General features: G+C 37.7%; 1 protein-coding gene across 2 annotated transcripts in view; it reads left to right on the top strand.

Annotated features, from left to right (window-relative positions):
- LOC137285115 (transient receptor potential cation channel subfamily M member 8-like) overlaps positions 1–18,118 on the top strand; it is a 35,294-nt gene that overhangs the window by 4,513 nt on the left and 12,663 nt on the right. For both annotated transcript variants that reach the window (XM_067817329.1, XM_067817328.1), the window contains 28 exons: positions 354–392; positions 645–691; positions 1,572–1,645; positions 2,222–2,438; positions 2,546–2,723; positions 3,082–3,218; positions 3,701–3,899; positions 4,069–4,175; positions 4,561–4,652; positions 4,968–5,161; positions 5,373–5,501; positions 5,781–5,917; positions 9,109–9,159; positions 9,614–9,664; positions 10,090–10,140; positions 10,747–10,791; positions 11,293–11,346; positions 11,538–11,588; positions 11,673–11,726; positions 11,962–12,018; positions 12,407–12,484; positions 12,649–12,759; positions 15,051–15,155; positions 16,529–16,629; positions 16,774–17,002; positions 17,361–17,473; positions 17,715–17,805; positions 17,952–18,083. In XM_067817329.1, the coding sequence (XP_067673430.1) occupies positions 354–392; positions 645–691; positions 1,572–1,645; positions 2,222–2,438; positions 2,546–2,723; positions 3,082–3,218; positions 3,701–3,899; positions 4,069–4,175; positions 4,561–4,652; positions 4,968–5,161; positions 5,373–5,501; positions 5,781–5,917; positions 9,109–9,159; positions 9,614–9,664; positions 10,090–10,140; positions 10,747–10,791; positions 11,293–11,346; positions 11,538–11,588; positions 11,673–11,726; positions 11,962–12,018; positions 12,407–12,484; positions 12,649–12,759; positions 15,051–15,155; positions 16,529–16,629; positions 16,774–17,002; positions 17,361–17,473; positions 17,715–17,805; positions 17,952–18,083 (2,924 nt within the window). The remainder of the gene's footprint in view (positions 1–353; positions 393–644; positions 692–1,571; positions 1,646–2,221; positions 2,439–2,545; positions 2,724–3,081; positions 3,219–3,700; positions 3,900–4,068; positions 4,176–4,560; positions 4,653–4,967; positions 5,162–5,372; positions 5,502–5,780; positions 5,918–9,108; positions 9,160–9,613; positions 9,665–10,089; positions 10,141–10,746; positions 10,792–11,292; positions 11,347–11,537; positions 11,589–11,672; positions 11,727–11,961; positions 12,019–12,406; positions 12,485–12,648; positions 12,760–15,050; positions 15,156–16,528; positions 16,630–16,773; positions 17,003–17,360; positions 17,474–17,714; positions 17,806–17,951; positions 18,084–18,118) is intronic.

Here is an 18,118-nt window from a genome sequence, read left to right as displayed (position 1 = left end):
TTCTGCTACTTTTATTTCAACTACAACTTCTATTGCTACAACAACAACAACTACTACTACTACTACTACTACTTCTCTCCCTCCGTTTACTATTGCCACTACCACTACTACACCTTCTTCTGCTACAAACAGCTGCATAATTGCTGATGTGGCGTTAAGTAATACTCACTCACCGCTCCGACAACTACTACCACTACTGCTACTGTTGCATTTGTTCGATGCAGTTGTTCCGTATGTACTTGTTTCCTTTCGTTCAGCTGACGTATCTAAGCACATCTTAATGTGAATCAAACTGAAGACTGCTGTTCTTACAAGATGTTCATACCTGTCTTTCATGAGTCCATTTCTTTCAGGAGTTTCTCAGTGGGCCAAACGACCAGCTGATATGAACGGTACGACCAGCTTAATCAACACTGACAATGTATAAAACTTAAATATTTACAATCTCAACAATCTGTGTAACATCCAACGGCGATTTATTTGTTAGAATTTACATATATAGTAAACTGCAGCATATCGACATTCATATATTGTCATAGCACCGACACATGCCGCAATATTACCCAGTTTTTTTCTTTATGTATGCATTTTGTCACCTAAATACTCATTGTAATGAGAGTATATAAGATATTCGTTGCTGCCAGATTCTCCCACTGGTGACGACCCAAGCGAATCTGATACACCGGAAGTGGTATGTATGCCTGTATTTAACAATCATACTGCTATGGTTAGGATACGAGAATACAAAACATCGGAGGAGAAAACTAAAATGACGGATCTTTGGCTTCAAGAAGCTCTTTAGCATCCGAAGTATCATTTGGTAAAACTGTTGACTAATGCATATCATAGTATCCTGATTGTGTACATCGGTGCTCAGTCACTTGGTGGTCTGCGAAAATACAATATTCTTTAGTCGAACAATACATTATGACACAACGTATACTTCACACCAAATGTTTATACTCACTTAAAGCACTCACTATATGTTGTTTTCTCCACTAACGTGGGAGAACCAACTGCAAAGTTTATGTAAATGAATTACTTGAGGATCATACGTACATGAAAGGTATGTGAACAGCTGTGTCTAGATGTAAAGAATTCGCCAATTTTCATTGATTCTTATTATTTACTGAACTCATGAGAATAATCTTTTCAACGCTACGAAATTATGCTACAGTCCATCAGTTCATGTGTAAACAGTACCTTTTAACAGCATGCAATATTTAAAAAAAAATAGTTTATAACAGTTGCCTGAAGTAAGTGGGTCTGTTTGATATTAGAGGCTAAACTATTAATGAAAAGTATATGGTAAGGTGACGTAATTCCATTTCGTTTATACTGTCATGAACCTGACGTATAATCCTTCAACATTCACTATCACTTTACACCATACTGACAATGGTGTCTGGCCAGATTACTAGAGGGACATGGTGCACTCCTAGTTTCGCGAACGTATGATGTTACTCTTGGACAGTAATGCACATGATGTGGTAGATCCCATTGAATCGAGTGCGATCCATGACCTAATGCTGACAAACATACTTATGCACTGTGATGTACACACGTTTCAGGAACCATGGTACAAGAAACACGAAGACTGGATTCAAGAACACATTAAACAGAGAAAATGTTTTATGTTTTCCAGGTATGTGCTATTTATTGTTCAGATAAGGCCCCACGTCTGAAGCTTTAACATCATGTCATGTTGAAATGAAGACGAAAGCCAGGCTCATGTGTTCCGTCAAGCAAGAAATTAATATGATAACAGTATTGTCATGAGTGAGTGAGGTTAGGTTTAGGTCGCATTTAGCAATATTCCAGCAATATCATGACAGGTACACCAGAAATGGACACACGGTGCCCATATGGGTAATTGAACCCTGATCTTCGGCGTGCCGAGCGAACTCCTTAACCACTAGGCTACCCCACCGCCCAGTATTATCACATGTTCATTGTACATGGGTGGAAACACTGATATGCACGAATCTGAATGCTCAGACACTGTGTCACAATAAGGGCCGTTTAAGATGCATAAGTAATACGATGTGATAGATGACTTTCAGGGCCACATTTGTGTTAGATGTAGACTGCATGAGGACCGTAAGCGAGACTTCAAGTTGTTGTATGAAACCTCATCGGGTTGTTGTGTGAAACCTCATCGGGTTGTTGCATGAAACCACATCGGATGACTAAACTATGGAGCATGTGTTTGTTACCGAAGGCTATCTGACAACGTGTGTTTATGCGGCCATTACAAGGATGACCACACAGACAAGAATGACAGCCCGAAATGGAAGAAGGAAGTCAACACAAAAACAACCCCGACAGAAAACTACGGAACAATATATGTTAAAACGGACTCGGGTCAAGACATTATGAACGAACCCACTGACGAAGACTCAGAGCCAGAGGAGCCAGAGAAGCCACATGCGGTGCAGGTAAAGTAAACTTGAGAAGGGTTGATCTAAACATACTCACATAACCTTATTGCAGATCCCTCCTCTTTTGGCGTAAAGCGAATGGACATGTCAGCTTTTCATTGCAGTTTATACGCACTGATGACGACATTTCAATGGACTATGTAAAATATCTGCTGTTCGAAATATGGAACCTCACCCGACCAAAATGGGTTTTTGCTTTGTTTGGCTCTAAACCCGAAACAACGGATTTCAACATGGAGTATGAACTTGAAAGTGCTCTGGACACGGTACTAGGAGCATCAGGTTTGTAAACGGATTATATATTTGGAATTGGGTAACTATCATACCAGCTCTGTGATGTTTATCAGAATGACTGACTTTCTATTGAATCTATGAATGTGCATGTGTTTGTAAATGTACAAATTCCAATAGGAATATAGCCCCGTTATAGGAGATGACGCTATGTAGGTATAATGTAAATCTGTGAACCATGGACATAAAGCGGTTATCCTTCAGTTGCTCATACCTGGTGTCTGTTTTTCAGTGATTCATTCGTGTAAATTTCACAGCTACTTTGCCCTTTACATCCAACGAAGTATGTTCCTGAGGAGGGTGAAGACTAGGTATTATTTTGCACTGATGTTCTCCATTTCTAACATAGATATATGGATAATATCTGATGGGTTACATAATGGTGTCGCCGAATTCATCTCTGACTTAAATGAAGACAACGAGCGTGTTACCTCTATAGGATGTAATTCCTGGGGAAGTTTTGGAGACGTCTTGGGGGAGATGCAGGTATTGTCATACTGTATAGGTTCAAAGAATATGAAATACACACGTGTGACTCACCTTAATTTTGCAAACTGAATATGTAATAGTTTTAAAGCATTATCTTTTTGCGTTTTGAACATTTTCATTTTCTTAAACATAATTTTATCCGATTGGTCCAAGGAATAATAATGATAAAAATAAATGGATATTTCCTGTACGCCATAGTCCATTCAGATCATACTCAAAGCGCTACATATAAAAAGAATATTATGAGGAACATATGACAGGAAAATCAAGTCATTTGTCAGTATCTACTATTTTAATATGAAATTGTGTAAAGATTCTATTTTAGGTATTGGTTGCATTAGGCTGCAGTGGCTATACGGTAGATAGTTCTTCTGTCTTCTTCCAGTTGCTATAAAACTTGGTAATACCTGCCCGTTTTCCTCATATTCAAATACAAATCTGTATGTACTGGCATATTCCGTTCTATCTTCGTATGCTAGGTGGATGAGAAAGGTCAGAGACACGTTGGCTATTTGCTCAAAGATGATCTGGATGACCCCACAGGGGTGCCACAGTTCGGGAAGACCACAAGCCATTTCTTGCTGGCAGATAATGGAACAAGGGAAGCCCACCTTTGTGGTCTCTCTAACGTATCATTTCAAGCACGACTGATCGCTGATCTAGCAGCAGGAGGTAACGGTAAGGCGTATTACCACTGACGATATTCTTTTTGCACTACAAATACTGCCAAGGCAGATCCTCGTCTCTTGTCTTGTCCAGGCTATCCTGGGATGTACGAGTAAAACTGTACATAGCCAACTGAACTGTCCTTGTATGCTTGTTAAATGTATCGGTGTTTTCCAATTAGATTCCAGTGCGATACCTACAGTGGCAATCCTTCATGGTGGACACCTCATACATCTTGAAGGAGTACGAAATCTCATCAAAGACAACGTTCCAATTGTCATTCCGAAGGTATTCTGCGTTATTTGTGACGTCTGTTAGGTAATTATTGCAGCTTTATTCTCAGTAGTGCAAAACCCAGGAGGTGACCTTTGTACCGAAAGTGAACAAAAGGTTTGAAGATGTATTCCGACGGGCACAGGTCCCGTGAATATCAATAAGGTACATATGTAACTCAGGTTCTGATGAAAATTCTTATGAAAAATAGTAACGCCAATACAGAAAATCAGTTAAAGGGAGATAACTCTCTAAATGTGGCTTTTCAGGAAGATATGTAAATTGTTTTTCGATCTCAACAGATGTTAATTACACGTTTATAATGTGAATCTTCCCTTGAACGCCCCTTCCCCCCATGTAGAGACAGAATGCTCATTCTTCACATGACAAAATTTTCCAGAACTCAGGAGGATTAGCTGATGTGTTGTCATCTGCCTATGAAGAATCCAAAGCGGTGCACCATAGCAAAACAGAAAATCGCAAGCATGGAGGGTATATATACACTTTAAAGATCTTCAGACACAACTTGTGTAGTTCGATGTGTTATTAGACGTTTTGCGTTCTGGCATGTAAGTGGTTATATGATATTGTGGGAGAACTGCCAAGACAATGATGTCGATGACCAGTTACTTTGATCAGGCTTTTCTGGTTTTCTTTGCAGTATGACTAACTAAGTCTTGATATGGTCACAGTAAAAAGCAAAAACACGCAAATGAGTATATGTACAAGCAAAACAATATACCTGTATTCATTTAAACGCCAGCATCCATGACATGCATTCATATATATATATGATTTATTTTTAAGTCAAGGAACGGTGATTGATGAAAGAATTTTGAAGAAGATCAAAAAGGATCTTGATCGAAGATTCAAATCGGACTCGACAGACGAGCAGGTTCAAGATATCATTCAGTGTCTTCAGAGACGGGATCTCATAACTGTCATTGATCTGAACAAGGACAATGATTTCCTCAGAGGAATACTGTCTGCAGTTGTCAAAAGTATGTATCAAAACGATCCAAATTTACTATACACGGACGTAACTCTAAGATGGTGCTTGAGTGTATGGCAAAAGTGGATTTCAGATTATAGGATCTTCAAATGGCGTAGGTTTACAATCGGAGTACATCACATAATCGCCAGATTCTCTAAGTGGTGAAAGTGACATATGTAGTAAATATGTCAGAATTCTTATCTTACCATCTATTTAAGGTAAATCGGATACGGATCTGATTGCCCTAGTTGACGAGTACCTGCCATCTCCTGTCTTCAGTCGAAATACCGACGAAAGATGCGCAAAATATGTAGAAGCAAAGAAAAGATCGCCCGATGATACGGATGGTAAGTGGTGATATTCTGATTCATTGATTTGTTCCAGCCAGTCAAGGCATTTCACTCTCACATCTGTGCAAGTTGGGAAAACATGTATCATAAGATTTTGTATAAGGCTTTGAATATCGACCTTTTAAGTCTATACCCGCTGTATTTCACCTACAGTAGAAAGGAAAGAGTAGGACGCATGGTTAATCAAATGAATTGATATTTGACCCGAAACAAATGTTTGTCAGAGTCACTATGACATTTTAACACACGTTTGTCTTGTTTCCCTGATACATTTAGTGCCAGATGCAGATGCCATCATTGAGGGGATTCTTGCTGAAGCGTTAGTTCATGAAAAGACGGAATGCGTCGAGTTCATTTTGGACTATGGCTTGGTGGACCTGGAGAGCATCAGTCTCATCGACCAGTATATCGAGGTTTGGAATATGAATGTTTAGATAGCCTGAATGTGACTTCACCATTTTAACTCTTAAATCGCGAACATCACCAGTGTACAGAAAACCTCGGCATATCAAATACATTAAGACAATAAGTGTTGTATATCCTAGGCTTGCAGGAGATATTGTTACTTTTTACAAGAAGGCTTCGTATGTTTCATCTTTCAGTAATGACAAGGTGAGGCCGCATTTGTCATCCATTCTCGTAATCTTATCAATAGTACTACCAGGGCAAAATAAGCAATAGCAGTGATTATACATTCTCCACTAACGGGCGCGAATCCACTTTTGTAAACTTTCAAAAGTTCATATTTAATTTCATGCTAAGTATTAAATTCAAATTGGATAGTGCCTAGATGTGATGTTAAAACGGCTTCCCGTCGGAAATGATAGATATCGTATTACAGACACTCAAACATAGACCAAAGATTTTGTCAAGTGTCAGATGCGTTGTCGCCAGAATGCCAGTTTGGGGTCACGTTTTGGTATAATTATTTTTCCTGCAATTTTGAATGCATTCATTATAAAGTTTGAGCATCATAGTACTTAGGAAAGGGGAATGGGGTTTTCCCTTTGGTATCAACTCGTGAAGGTCCCGGGGTAGAATAGGCCTTCAGCAACCCATGCTTGCATAAAAGGCGACTGTGCTTGTCGTAAGAGGCGACTAACGAGATCGGGTGGTCAGACCCGCTGACATGGTTGACACATGTCATCGTACCCAATTGCGCAGATCGATGTTCATGTTGTTGATCACTGGATTGTCTGGTCCAGACTCGATTATTTACAGACCACCGCCATATAGCTAGAATACTGCTGTGTGCAGCGTAAAACTAAACTCGCTCCCTTGGAATCACAGAATATTCTATTTTCTTGTTTACTGATATTGCTCGAAATACTTTCCCATCCAAATGCACATGAACTAGTTTTTAAGTACTGGTACGTGTAGACTTGTTATTCCAGAGAAGGCTGATATACATATTCTCAAATCATAAGGCATATTATGAAACGTATGAGGCAAAAATAGTGTTTCTTGATACGAGTTGCAGAAGTAGCGTATCTGTCAAATTTTCACAGCAAGATAAATGCAGTCTGTATTTTGAAGAAAATATAGTCTAAGTTTCCTCAATGTGTCAAGGAATTTTATCAGTTAATATAGCAGTCAACAGATGTTCAATTAACATAGCAGTCAATGTTTCAGACAAATTGAGGAGTTGAGGACAATTCCGCTGAAGAAATTCAACTCACAGTGTGATGTACATGCTACTAGTTCGGTTCACTGATAGCAAATCAGCCATTGAAACACTAAGTGGTGATGTCAAGTAATTGTACAAATAATGTTTTTTATTGTCACAAACCAATTACTATGTGTCTAATTTCGCTCAGGACAAACGTGCAGCAACGAATCTATTTCGAAAACAGTCAAGCCTTCATTCCCGATGTATGAAAAACCACGACAACTTAAACTGCTGCAAGGAGCTAGAGTAACAATTTTAGAATTAACATTTTAACTTTGAATTTACTTTAGTACTACTGAACCAGCTTCATGTTTGTTACTTTGCACGGTAACAGTACGACGCGGAGTTATCCTGAACCGTCACCGGATAACCTACTGATCGAGTTCCTCTAAACAGAATATGTCCTTAACTGGAACCAAGTTTATCAGGCCATTTGAATTGTTTCGGACCTCTTGTTGGTGGACTGACAATGAAGGAATCTAAGCCAACTTCATTACCACCCAGAACTTTTTCAAACGTCATCATGCACTCCGGTAATGAATGATTTTACATGTGGTACCTGCACTACATTTCAAAAACTGTGAGCTTCCAGTGAGGGCTATAGATCTAGAAGATGGGAGATTCTCATTTGCAGATCCTTTTTCACCAAAGCTCCAGTCATGAGAACATCATTTTGGTTTTGTTAGTTACCATTGCAGATAAGATGTTTTGTTTAGGAATCACAAAGCTGGGCATGGGGTATATTGATGAATTTGGATGTTGCTTTAGACATGCTTGTATTTTTAATGTCCTCAACGATATACCATTCTCTTTTCATGCTGATGCACAGAAACAAGTGTTTCACAAACGTGAGCTTAATCAACAGATACGTTACTTTGAAAATCAAATCACGTAGCAAGCAGAATGATAAAAAAGATGTTTTTATCATTTCTATTTCATCTGCAAACATCAATGCACAACTACAAATCAAAGAGCCCCCAGTAAGCCAGAAATGTATTTATTACCTATTTTCAAAGTCACCGAAAATATATCTTGATAAACTAAAAAAAAATCTTCTTCCTGTATACATTTTACCTAGTAACGTAGAACCCCCACCGACTATGTAAATAACGCGCGATTTAAATGTAATTTCAGCGAATAATATAATATGTGTACCTATACAGATAACGAGTAACGAACCATGCTGGTGACGCATTTGTTTGCCAAAATCCAACGGAAAACATTAAAAAGAGCTGTTTTTATATAACACTGGTAAAGCAAAATATTATTGTACGTTATTTTGCCGGCCTTAAGCGTCAATGAAAAACAGTTTTTTTAGTACCAACAATCAGTTACACCTTTGACAGAGTATTTGTAGTAGCAGTAACGTATGTGTTTACCTATGGGGGACAGCGTCATTTGATGTCATTGGTAGACATCCTTCGGAGCAAAGACTTATTTTAGGCTTTTATACTTTACACTGACCTAGAGGGCAGCATATACGACAATTAACTGGCTCAAGCTGATCATAGATGCGATTTCAGACCGACTAAGCGTAACGAAAGGCGCTCTGGCGACATCTTTTTATGAATTTACCCTATTTTAGACAACTATAACATAACAAAATGTGGAAATATTGCCATTTGTACTCTATTAGAAGATAGATCTCACACTGCCAGTTGAAAATCGACCATAACTGGTATATTGTGTGGTCGTTTAAACTGTGAACGATACAAAATCATGGTGTCGGCGCCGGTTGGAGTTGAATGAATGTGATATGAGAGATGTCATTTGATTATAACATCATAGTAACGGCAGCTACACACGCGTTGTAGCAAGATTCCCTATGGAGGAATTTCATCCTTACTTTACTTTACCTGTTGCATCATTACCTGGTATTTCCAGATTCATATGCTGAATATGTGCTGAAACTAATTCCCGATATTGAATTTTCAGACACGTGGAGATCTTCAAAAGAATGTCGGCAGAATATTTAAGGAAACAAAGGTGTAATATTCTGAGATATTTTAATACTTTTGAACATGAACAGAATAATGTACCATTAAGTGCAGTAGGTCTTTGAAATGTATTTGAAACTTGGGACATGAAATGGATAACTGATGACTTTTGTGAATAGCATCGAGCGTGGGACAATTCAGTAGTTATGCCCATCTGTGCATGTTTCACTTAATCTATGTTCATATGACACCACGTTGTGTTGTATTGAGGATACGAGTCAACACATCTAATGAGTGGCATGTATGGATCAGTATGTTATCAGCATCTTAAAAATATGTTATGTATTATATATGTGAAGTAATCGTTCCGCAACAAGTGTTAAAACCAGCAGTTCATTCATCATACGTCCACTCTGTTGATAATCATGGCTTTTTGAGACTCGGCTCATGTTTACTACCAGGAAAGATATTGAACCAGTAATGTGTGACAATTTGTCTTTCAGATGGAGCTTGAGCTGAAATTCTTTCTTGACTATATACTAAAGGATTTTGAGGTAATTTTCGAAACGTAATGAACATACGAATAGTGCAAATTGTTGGCAACACTGTACTTGCAATATATTTCCTCTAATGTCATTACTTTGCTGATAGTGAGGGATGATAACCGTGCATGCGTATCAACAGCGAACTGATTTTTACAATCTTTCAATATTTCCACAATGGCCGGAATACGTGTGGCACGTGATACTCATCACTGATCGTGACGTGTTTATCTAAAGAATCTATGGCGCACCCGAAGGGTAAAAATAATCATACAAACGAACGTGATTATGCTAAAAATATATTATCATACATATATAGGGTTACATATATAGGTGATGCAATTCATTTGCTGTAATATGTTAAGTTAACTATGCTCGTGTCTCGACTTTTTATACAGCCTTCATATCATTAAGGACTTTTGTCTTACTTGTTACAGATAAAGGCAATCTTTGGAAGACTACACGCACTCCTGGAAAAGCTTCGTGAGGTTCGTAATAAAAGCTGTTAACTATTAGAATTACATGTGTAAATATAGCGACGACATTGTTCAGCTTGATACATCCAGTGTGTTCACGAGTGTAGAACTGTGCACATGACAAAGTTACAAGTTACAGTCTTCTATATGGTTTTCAAATACTTAAGCTAGAGTGTTCAACGTAAGGAGAACTGCAGTCGCATCTCTGCCAAAAAACAATACCATGTCTCATCTGTCACATCATGGTACGATTGACACACACAAGGTGTCTCTATTTCCGGAAAGTTGAAACAAATCAGGCTGTCATGAAAGAGAACACTTGATGTTTAGTTAATACGAACGTGTTCATCATTTTGTATTTAACTGTGCATTTGAGACTACGTTTTATTTACACCTGAAATGCACGCTGTTTGACTTCTGGGTACGTTATACTGACACATGATACGCATGCTGTTTGACTTCTGGGTACGTTATACTGACACATGATACGCATGCTGTTTGACTTCTGTTTACGTTATACGTACACGTGACATGCATGCTGTTTGATTTCTGTGTACGTTATCAAACACCAAACGCTGAAGATGACGAACTGACTGTTGCATGTGAATGTCATTACAGATGTTGGAAGAGGCTAAAAAGAAGAGCAACATCCATATACTGAAGGTACTGACAAATGTTATACCATACACAAAGTCCGTAAACGTTAAGGTATGTTTGGTAACTAACAATCAGTCAAGCAATATGTTGTATATTTTTGTAATGTAAACGTAATTCAGGAAAGGATTCCAGTGAAAAGGCATGATTACTGATTACTACCATATCGGTACACGAGAATGCATGTGAAATTGTTCTTGTGAAACAGGAGTGTGCAAAGTAATGATAGAGATATTTCTTGCACACATTTTCATGACAACCATCTCCTTCTTTCTGTATTAATACAAATATTATGTTGCAATTATGTCATCAAAGCATTTTAGTTTCAAAATAGGATCTTGCAAGTAACAACGTTTTTGTCATTGATTTGTTAAGCTTTGAACAGTCCTCCGCAATGTAATAAGGTTTGGATCCAAGCGACAGAACCATTACCATCCAGATACAATTGTACGAATCAGTCTGTAATGTCATGTAATATTGTAACTCATCACACCATGCGTATATTCGTAGTGCCCCGAGGATGAGATGAAGAAGATACTTGTGGCAACTGTCAAGGAGAGCAAGGTATGAACATCAGTAACGTATATTTTCATTGATAGAAATGTCTTCCTTAGACGCATGTGGAGAAACAGCTAGAAATAAAAAGTAAAACTAATTTGGCGTTAAAGGCAAGTTTGTAATTAAAAATGGATCCTAAAACGGTAAATCGTATTATTTTTCAGCATGTTTTAGATACTCCAACATTTTGTTTACAGAACAGGGAAGACATCAGGAAAAGAGTGACAACGATACTTAAATATTGCCAGGTGAGAAATAATAAAGTAATCTGTGGTAATAAAGGCGAACTGCACTCACGTATACCATACTTATTTTGAGATCTATTGTTTCAGGAATCTGATCAGATCGACATGCTAGAAGTGAACCCGGCCCATCTGGACTTGGAGGTAATGTACCTCTTAGCATAAAACCTGTGACTAGGTTATTGGGATGGAGCTCAACACTGTCACATTCATCTTTTTAGCATGCGCAACGAGTCCAGGTTTTAAGATATGTATTGTATATAATAATCAGGGTGGATCATGACTTGAGGGCGCTGCTGTTAGAACATCTGCCCCTAATACTGACATTGTTCATCCGTCGGTATTCGAATGTCATCTTACTTAATTATGTCTGATTCAGATGAAATATGCCGAGCCACCAGAAGCCACCAAGGAGTTTGAAACCGGAGCCTCAGAGGTAACATATGCATTGAAGACACAATGCTGGGCTTTACTGGGCTTTACATACATACATGCATACATACACGCATATCTGTAATGTACCCGTTAAAGTTCCTGATGCCTCAACTGCAATTATATATATAGTTACAATCTAATGATGATATAATGACTCTGAGAATCTCACACTATGTCTATTTTTAAATTAGCTTTGTTAGCCGAGTTTTCTTTTAATAATGTAATCGATGTATTGGGTATGAGACTTATCAGTCTGATGTAAGAACTGAAATTATCATTTAATCTGTAGTCGTATTTTAAAACATTGAATTCATTAGATCATTAGGTCCTAATATATCTAATTCCACACGGCCGCCATTTGTGCTATATATATACATATACTGTTGCAGGTGATTCTTTCAAAGAGTTCAGAAGAAGACAGAGATGGCGAGATTGGTACAGAAAAGGAGTTGCAGGACGTTTCGGGAGTGAGTAATTCAAACAAATGCAGGGGCTGTGTGTCAGACACTGAATTACCAGACGCTAAGTGATCCAAAATGATAATTTTCTAACAGTAAATCTTATCATTGTTATCGTTACTTATGTTTACTGTAGCAGAACGCCGCAATGCATCAAGTGTATTGTTGAACAGGTGTCCGACACCCGGAAGGAAATCCTCGCGACATTTTCTGACAAGATCGTACAGAGATTTGTTCCACGTAGCTGTCTCATGGGTGCTGGCGATGAAACAGATGAGCTAGCAGTAAGTACTTGTTATAGGTACATTCAATAATGCCATGGTAATGAAGCACATATACAAGAAGTAGGACTGGTACATTATATATGTACATACATCATCCAATACTGATACAACGATGAAACACATGGACAAGAAGTAGGTACATTCTATAGGTATGTCCAGCATTCAGTAATGGGATGTCAGTGAAGAACATAAAGAAGAAGTGGGTATATTTTTAGGTACATACATCATGCACTAATGCAAATGAAAATGTATAACGCTCATTCATAAAATCACACACAGCCATTAACCGACTACATCTCGCCACACCAAAACATATTAGTACAATGTAGATTTGTGGCTTTGTCAAAATGTTACAGACAAACAGACACACAGATAGACAATTTGTTTGAAGTATTCAAGGCCAATACAAAATACTTTTCACAAGTGTATTCAGGCTGGTCCTGTTACAGGTATCTTGTCACTGGACGATACAATGGAGTTCTCGTAAATAACAACAGAGATGCTGCACTAAACGATAAAACAATACTTGAACAGATATTCTAAATATGTAATTACACTTTGTTGCATTTCTTATTCTAAAAATGTTATATGAAAACCTTGTCACTGCATTTATATTAGTACCTGACGTAATTCTAACAATTGTCCATAGAAGGGATATCTCTTATACTATTATAAAGATATTATCTTCTGTTGGCTTCATAACACTGCCACATCATCAAGATATGAAATGCATCTTCAAACAAAAATACTGTTATGAAAATATGAGTAAAATCTTTCACTAGCAGAAAGAAAGCACTGCCTTCCTATTACAATGACTAGCCTAAACTTATTACACCTGAATTTACATATAACAGTTCATAAATGTAATGGAATGTCAACTCAAAGATAACATAAGATTCAACATGTAACAAGCATCTCTACACACATCATCAACATTTTTAGCAATAAATAGGACCGAAAAGGTAAACGATTATAATCGAACTGAATTATTGTACGCCAATATTGTATTAACTTTAACATATAATTATAATGAAGTGTCACTCTACCACATTTAGCAAGTGCCTTAATTATAACATCACACGTGTTCTTACGTAAACAATAGATTATTGCAGAAGCTAGTGTGTTCTCTTTCAATGCTTTTACAATAATGTTCACTTCTCTGATTGGTATTCTAGAAGTTGGGTAGATGAAGGGTGAGGACTATGTCGAAAAGTCGCCTATACAGCATAAAGAAGTTGTGCTTCCATAAAATACTCCTCATCCTTAATACTGCACACCCTAAACAGCAGCCCAAAATGAAAAAAAAATGGAACAATAAGTGCATTAAATATCGTGAAGGCATAAGTACAAGAGACACCATGCTTTCTTTCATAATCATATAATCAGATCAATGGCTTGTTAGCCTGGGCTGCTAAACTGTTTTGTGCCTTTGACTATAACAAAGTTGGTGTGAAAGAAACCCAAGATACCTTTAATTATTAACAACATAAATTTTGTTAAGGTACTATTTCTCATACGGAATAACATTCTCTTGGTTTTCTGTATATTTACTTTCATACCTGTTGCTTCACAAAATTGTTCTAAAACACATATTTTTCTGTAGATTGATAACAGAACCAGATATTTACTTTCATACCTGTTGCTTCACAAAATTGTTCTGAAACACATATTTTTGTAGATTGATAACAGAATCAGATATCCCTGATACATAATCCGCAAATAATAGTGTTACGACATTTGGATGTTCTCGTGAAATAAATATGCCATTACCTCCTCCTGATTACAGTCAAATTGTTAATAAAAATGACAAAAACACGAGAACTCGTTATACACCCCTGACGAGTTCTAATGTTACACCTAATGTACACTGCTAAACCTCCATTTGTTTTACACTGCATAATAATGATGAATGTATAGAGAAAATAAAATCGAGAAAGTTGCCTCAAACTCCAATTTTGTATAAACAAAACATTGTGATTTGCACAATCAAACGCTTACTACAATTTATAAATATACAATATAGTGCAGTAACAAGGCCTAAAACCTGCCAGGAACTCAGACATAATATGGTTCTCTTCACATCATACGCGGAACCTCTTGTTCGGGATAGCAGCTTGAGATTTACTTTGAGTATCAATTAGTGAACTTCTTATGTATTGATATTATCTGGTGTATGTCGTGGGCAAATTATACTTGTACCCCACACCGTAGGGAATATTCCATCATGAATCGTGTATCATATATTCATGTGTAAATATGTGATAGTAACAGATGGTGTGTCTATTATTTAGACTGACGAGACCTTGAAGATGCAACAGGTGTATCGCCAGTGGTTCTTGTGGGCGGTTCTAACCAACAGGAATGACGTGGCTCGTGTCTTGTGGAAACGTGGGAAGGTACGGAGTTATGTGCAGTAGCATGGGGTGAAACACACCGCATGCATGCATGCATCCATCCATCTATCCATCCATCCATCCATACACACATACATACATACATACATACATACATACATACATACATACATACATACATACATACATACATACATACATACATACATACATACATACATACATACATACAGGCAGACAGACAGACACACACACACACATAAAATAAATAATAACATGACAAGGATCGTTTCCTACATATTTCAATTGTATCTTCAGGGAGAAGTGATTACACTTAACATTGACAGGCTGAAAGGATAGGAAAACCAAGTATAATTCAAATACATTGCGTTACTGCTTTAACGATGGATACAATTCTTTACGCTGCATAACATCAGTAGTATTCACTTTATGAAAAGGGAATATTTTTGATTTTATTTCCTTTCCTGCTGCGCATTTGTCGATGTGAGCGCTTAAGGGGATGCACCTGGTTTTGGGTTCCTTATCTGCTGTTTATGGACGCACATTCTGTCCCTCAAGCACTCCTTTTGTCCAATGGCATCCTTGGCATAAAATAACACAAATAACATGTTTCGTGGAGCAGTCCTTGTTAGAGCGAACATGAAATAGTTTTTTACTGTTTTTGAACTTTCAAGTATATACTCACAAGTTCCGCAATTTCTCCGTTTACAACTTGGAGTTTCCTGAGCAAAGACTTCAAGCTCAGGAAACTCCAAGAAGCCATCCACATCAAAAGACTCCAGCCATCAATCAACCATGACCAAGGTTATTACATACCTCTTGCATATTATCAACTCATTAAAGATGCTCATTATTGAGAATCTCGCTCGTGTATACCACAGGCTTCACTACCCCTGTTAGTGTTTGCAGGCTTCGTTCGTCACCATCCGATGAAAGCCCATGTGTTGTTATTTTGCCTGGGTTCCTACCCCAATCAACCTGTACACACATATCCAGTAATCTGTGTGCCCCCTCCCCCCCCCCCCCTTTCCTGTTTATCACGTCCATGATAACGTCGCTCTCATAGCAATAAAGAAGTTGTTCATCCATATATTGTCATCCTTCCAGACGGACAATGTTATTTATTTGTCTATCCCGAACTTTCAAAAGTGTCTTTCTGTCTGTGTTCATTGCTTTCTTATTCCATCTAGCACAAGTAGAACTGGGTACCCACGGGACTGTAGATATGATGAAGATACAATGAAAACATGTAGGAGAAGATACCCGTGTCGTGTTATTATGTGAGAACTACGTGTTGTATATATATAGTGCAAACACCTTTACTGGTTCGACAGTTCTTAATTACCACTATGTTCTCAGGATAAGGGACAAAGGTATTTTATATTTTTGTACAGGACATCGTTGTGTCAGCATTAGTTGGAGGGACCATCTTATCTACAGTTGCACAAAAGACTTTCAACAACAGAAAGAGAGCAACGAGGGAAGAAAGCGCCAAGTAAGATACAAACGGCGTAATTTCTTACTATATACCTGTCAAAAATAAGCTTTGTCTTCTTTGAAGCCAGATTACTTCATATTCATTAAAATATAGTTCTTATGACATTTAAAAAACGTTTGGTGTGTTTTGGATTTTTTGCAGCCTGTTCAAGACACACACGATTGGAATAATGGATGCGTGTTATAGAAATGACAAAGATAAAACTGTGGAGTTAGTGGAGCGAAACACTAAGAAGAACATCTGGAATGTTGATTTCCTGGCCCTTGCCTTTGAGAAACAAAACCTCAGTGTCTTCCGGAGTGAAGGAATGACATACTACACCTTCTCAAAATGGATGGGAGATATTCCAAAGAAAACATCAAATTGGAGAGTTAGTTTTGCTTTTCCATTTCGAATTACAAAACATCTTTCAATAATACTATCTACCTTTTGTAAAAATTGCATGATTGATTTGGCACATTCTGTTGTACCTTTCGTCTCTGATCTGTTGACAAAATCAGTTACAAATGAACTTTTAGATCATAACAGTGTATCCTTCTCCTGAAAATCGAACTTTTGCTTTTATGTGTTTTATGACAACTTTTGTAGTGAAATAATAGCACGCGCATTTGCGCTTCATCAGACTATTCACATGCAATTGCGTTATTAATAATATATTCACGTGTGTCTAAACTACATACTATTGTGAGCAGAACCCTCAACACCATGTTTGAAACGTGTCTTTTCAGATTGTTTTATGTACAGTAATGCCACTCTTCATGTGGGTCCTCATTGGAGCGAATACAAAAACAGCTTCAAAACTAAACCAGCACAAGCACGGAACAGAGGACAAGGATTCAGAGTAGGAGATTTGTGTTTGTAGGATATATTAAACGTTTCAAGTTATTCAGAAAAGCCGACCTGCTACAGGTTGTGTCTATGAACACGTTATACCACTACGGTTAATTCAAGAAAACTTTATCCATTACAATGTAACGTGAAGTCACCTTTACATCAGCTTCTTCGGGTAGTATCTCCGGATTTACTCATTGCTACTTTTTTGCAACTATCAATGACTCACTGACGAACACATTAACTTTCAGGAGACAACCATGCTGCATGAGCTGCACAACAGCCTGTAAGAGACTTGGCAACTTTTATTCAACGCCAGTTGTGAAGTACATTTTGAGTCTGGTTTGTGCAATTATCCATTATTCATATAATCAGTGGAAATGTATTCGAAACATGCCGAAACGAATTTTCTCCTGTGTAGAACCATGATTTGAAAGAAGGCCTACAAGTCTGACGTGAGTAAATATTAACGATGTGTATTTCGACAGATCATATACTGTGTTTTCCTGGGACTATACGCTCACCTGCTGCTTGTTGTTCTGACGTTTGATGCACATTGGAACTGGGAAATTCCACTCTTGGTATGGATGGTGGCATTTACAATCGAGGAGGTTACACAGGTAAACACGCTTTTAATCTTTTGAATTTGTTAGGT

Source organism: Haliotis asinina, chromosome 5 (assembly GCF_037392515.1).
Source record: "Haliotis asinina isolate JCU_RB_2024 chromosome 5, JCU_Hal_asi_v2, whole genome shotgun sequence".
Classification (NCBI taxonomy): domain Eukaryota; kingdom Metazoa; phylum Mollusca; class Gastropoda; order Lepetellida; family Haliotidae; genus Haliotis; species Haliotis asinina.
The sequence above is the reverse complement of the archived record's forward strand: the minus strand, read 5'-3'. Positions and strand labels throughout refer to the sequence as shown.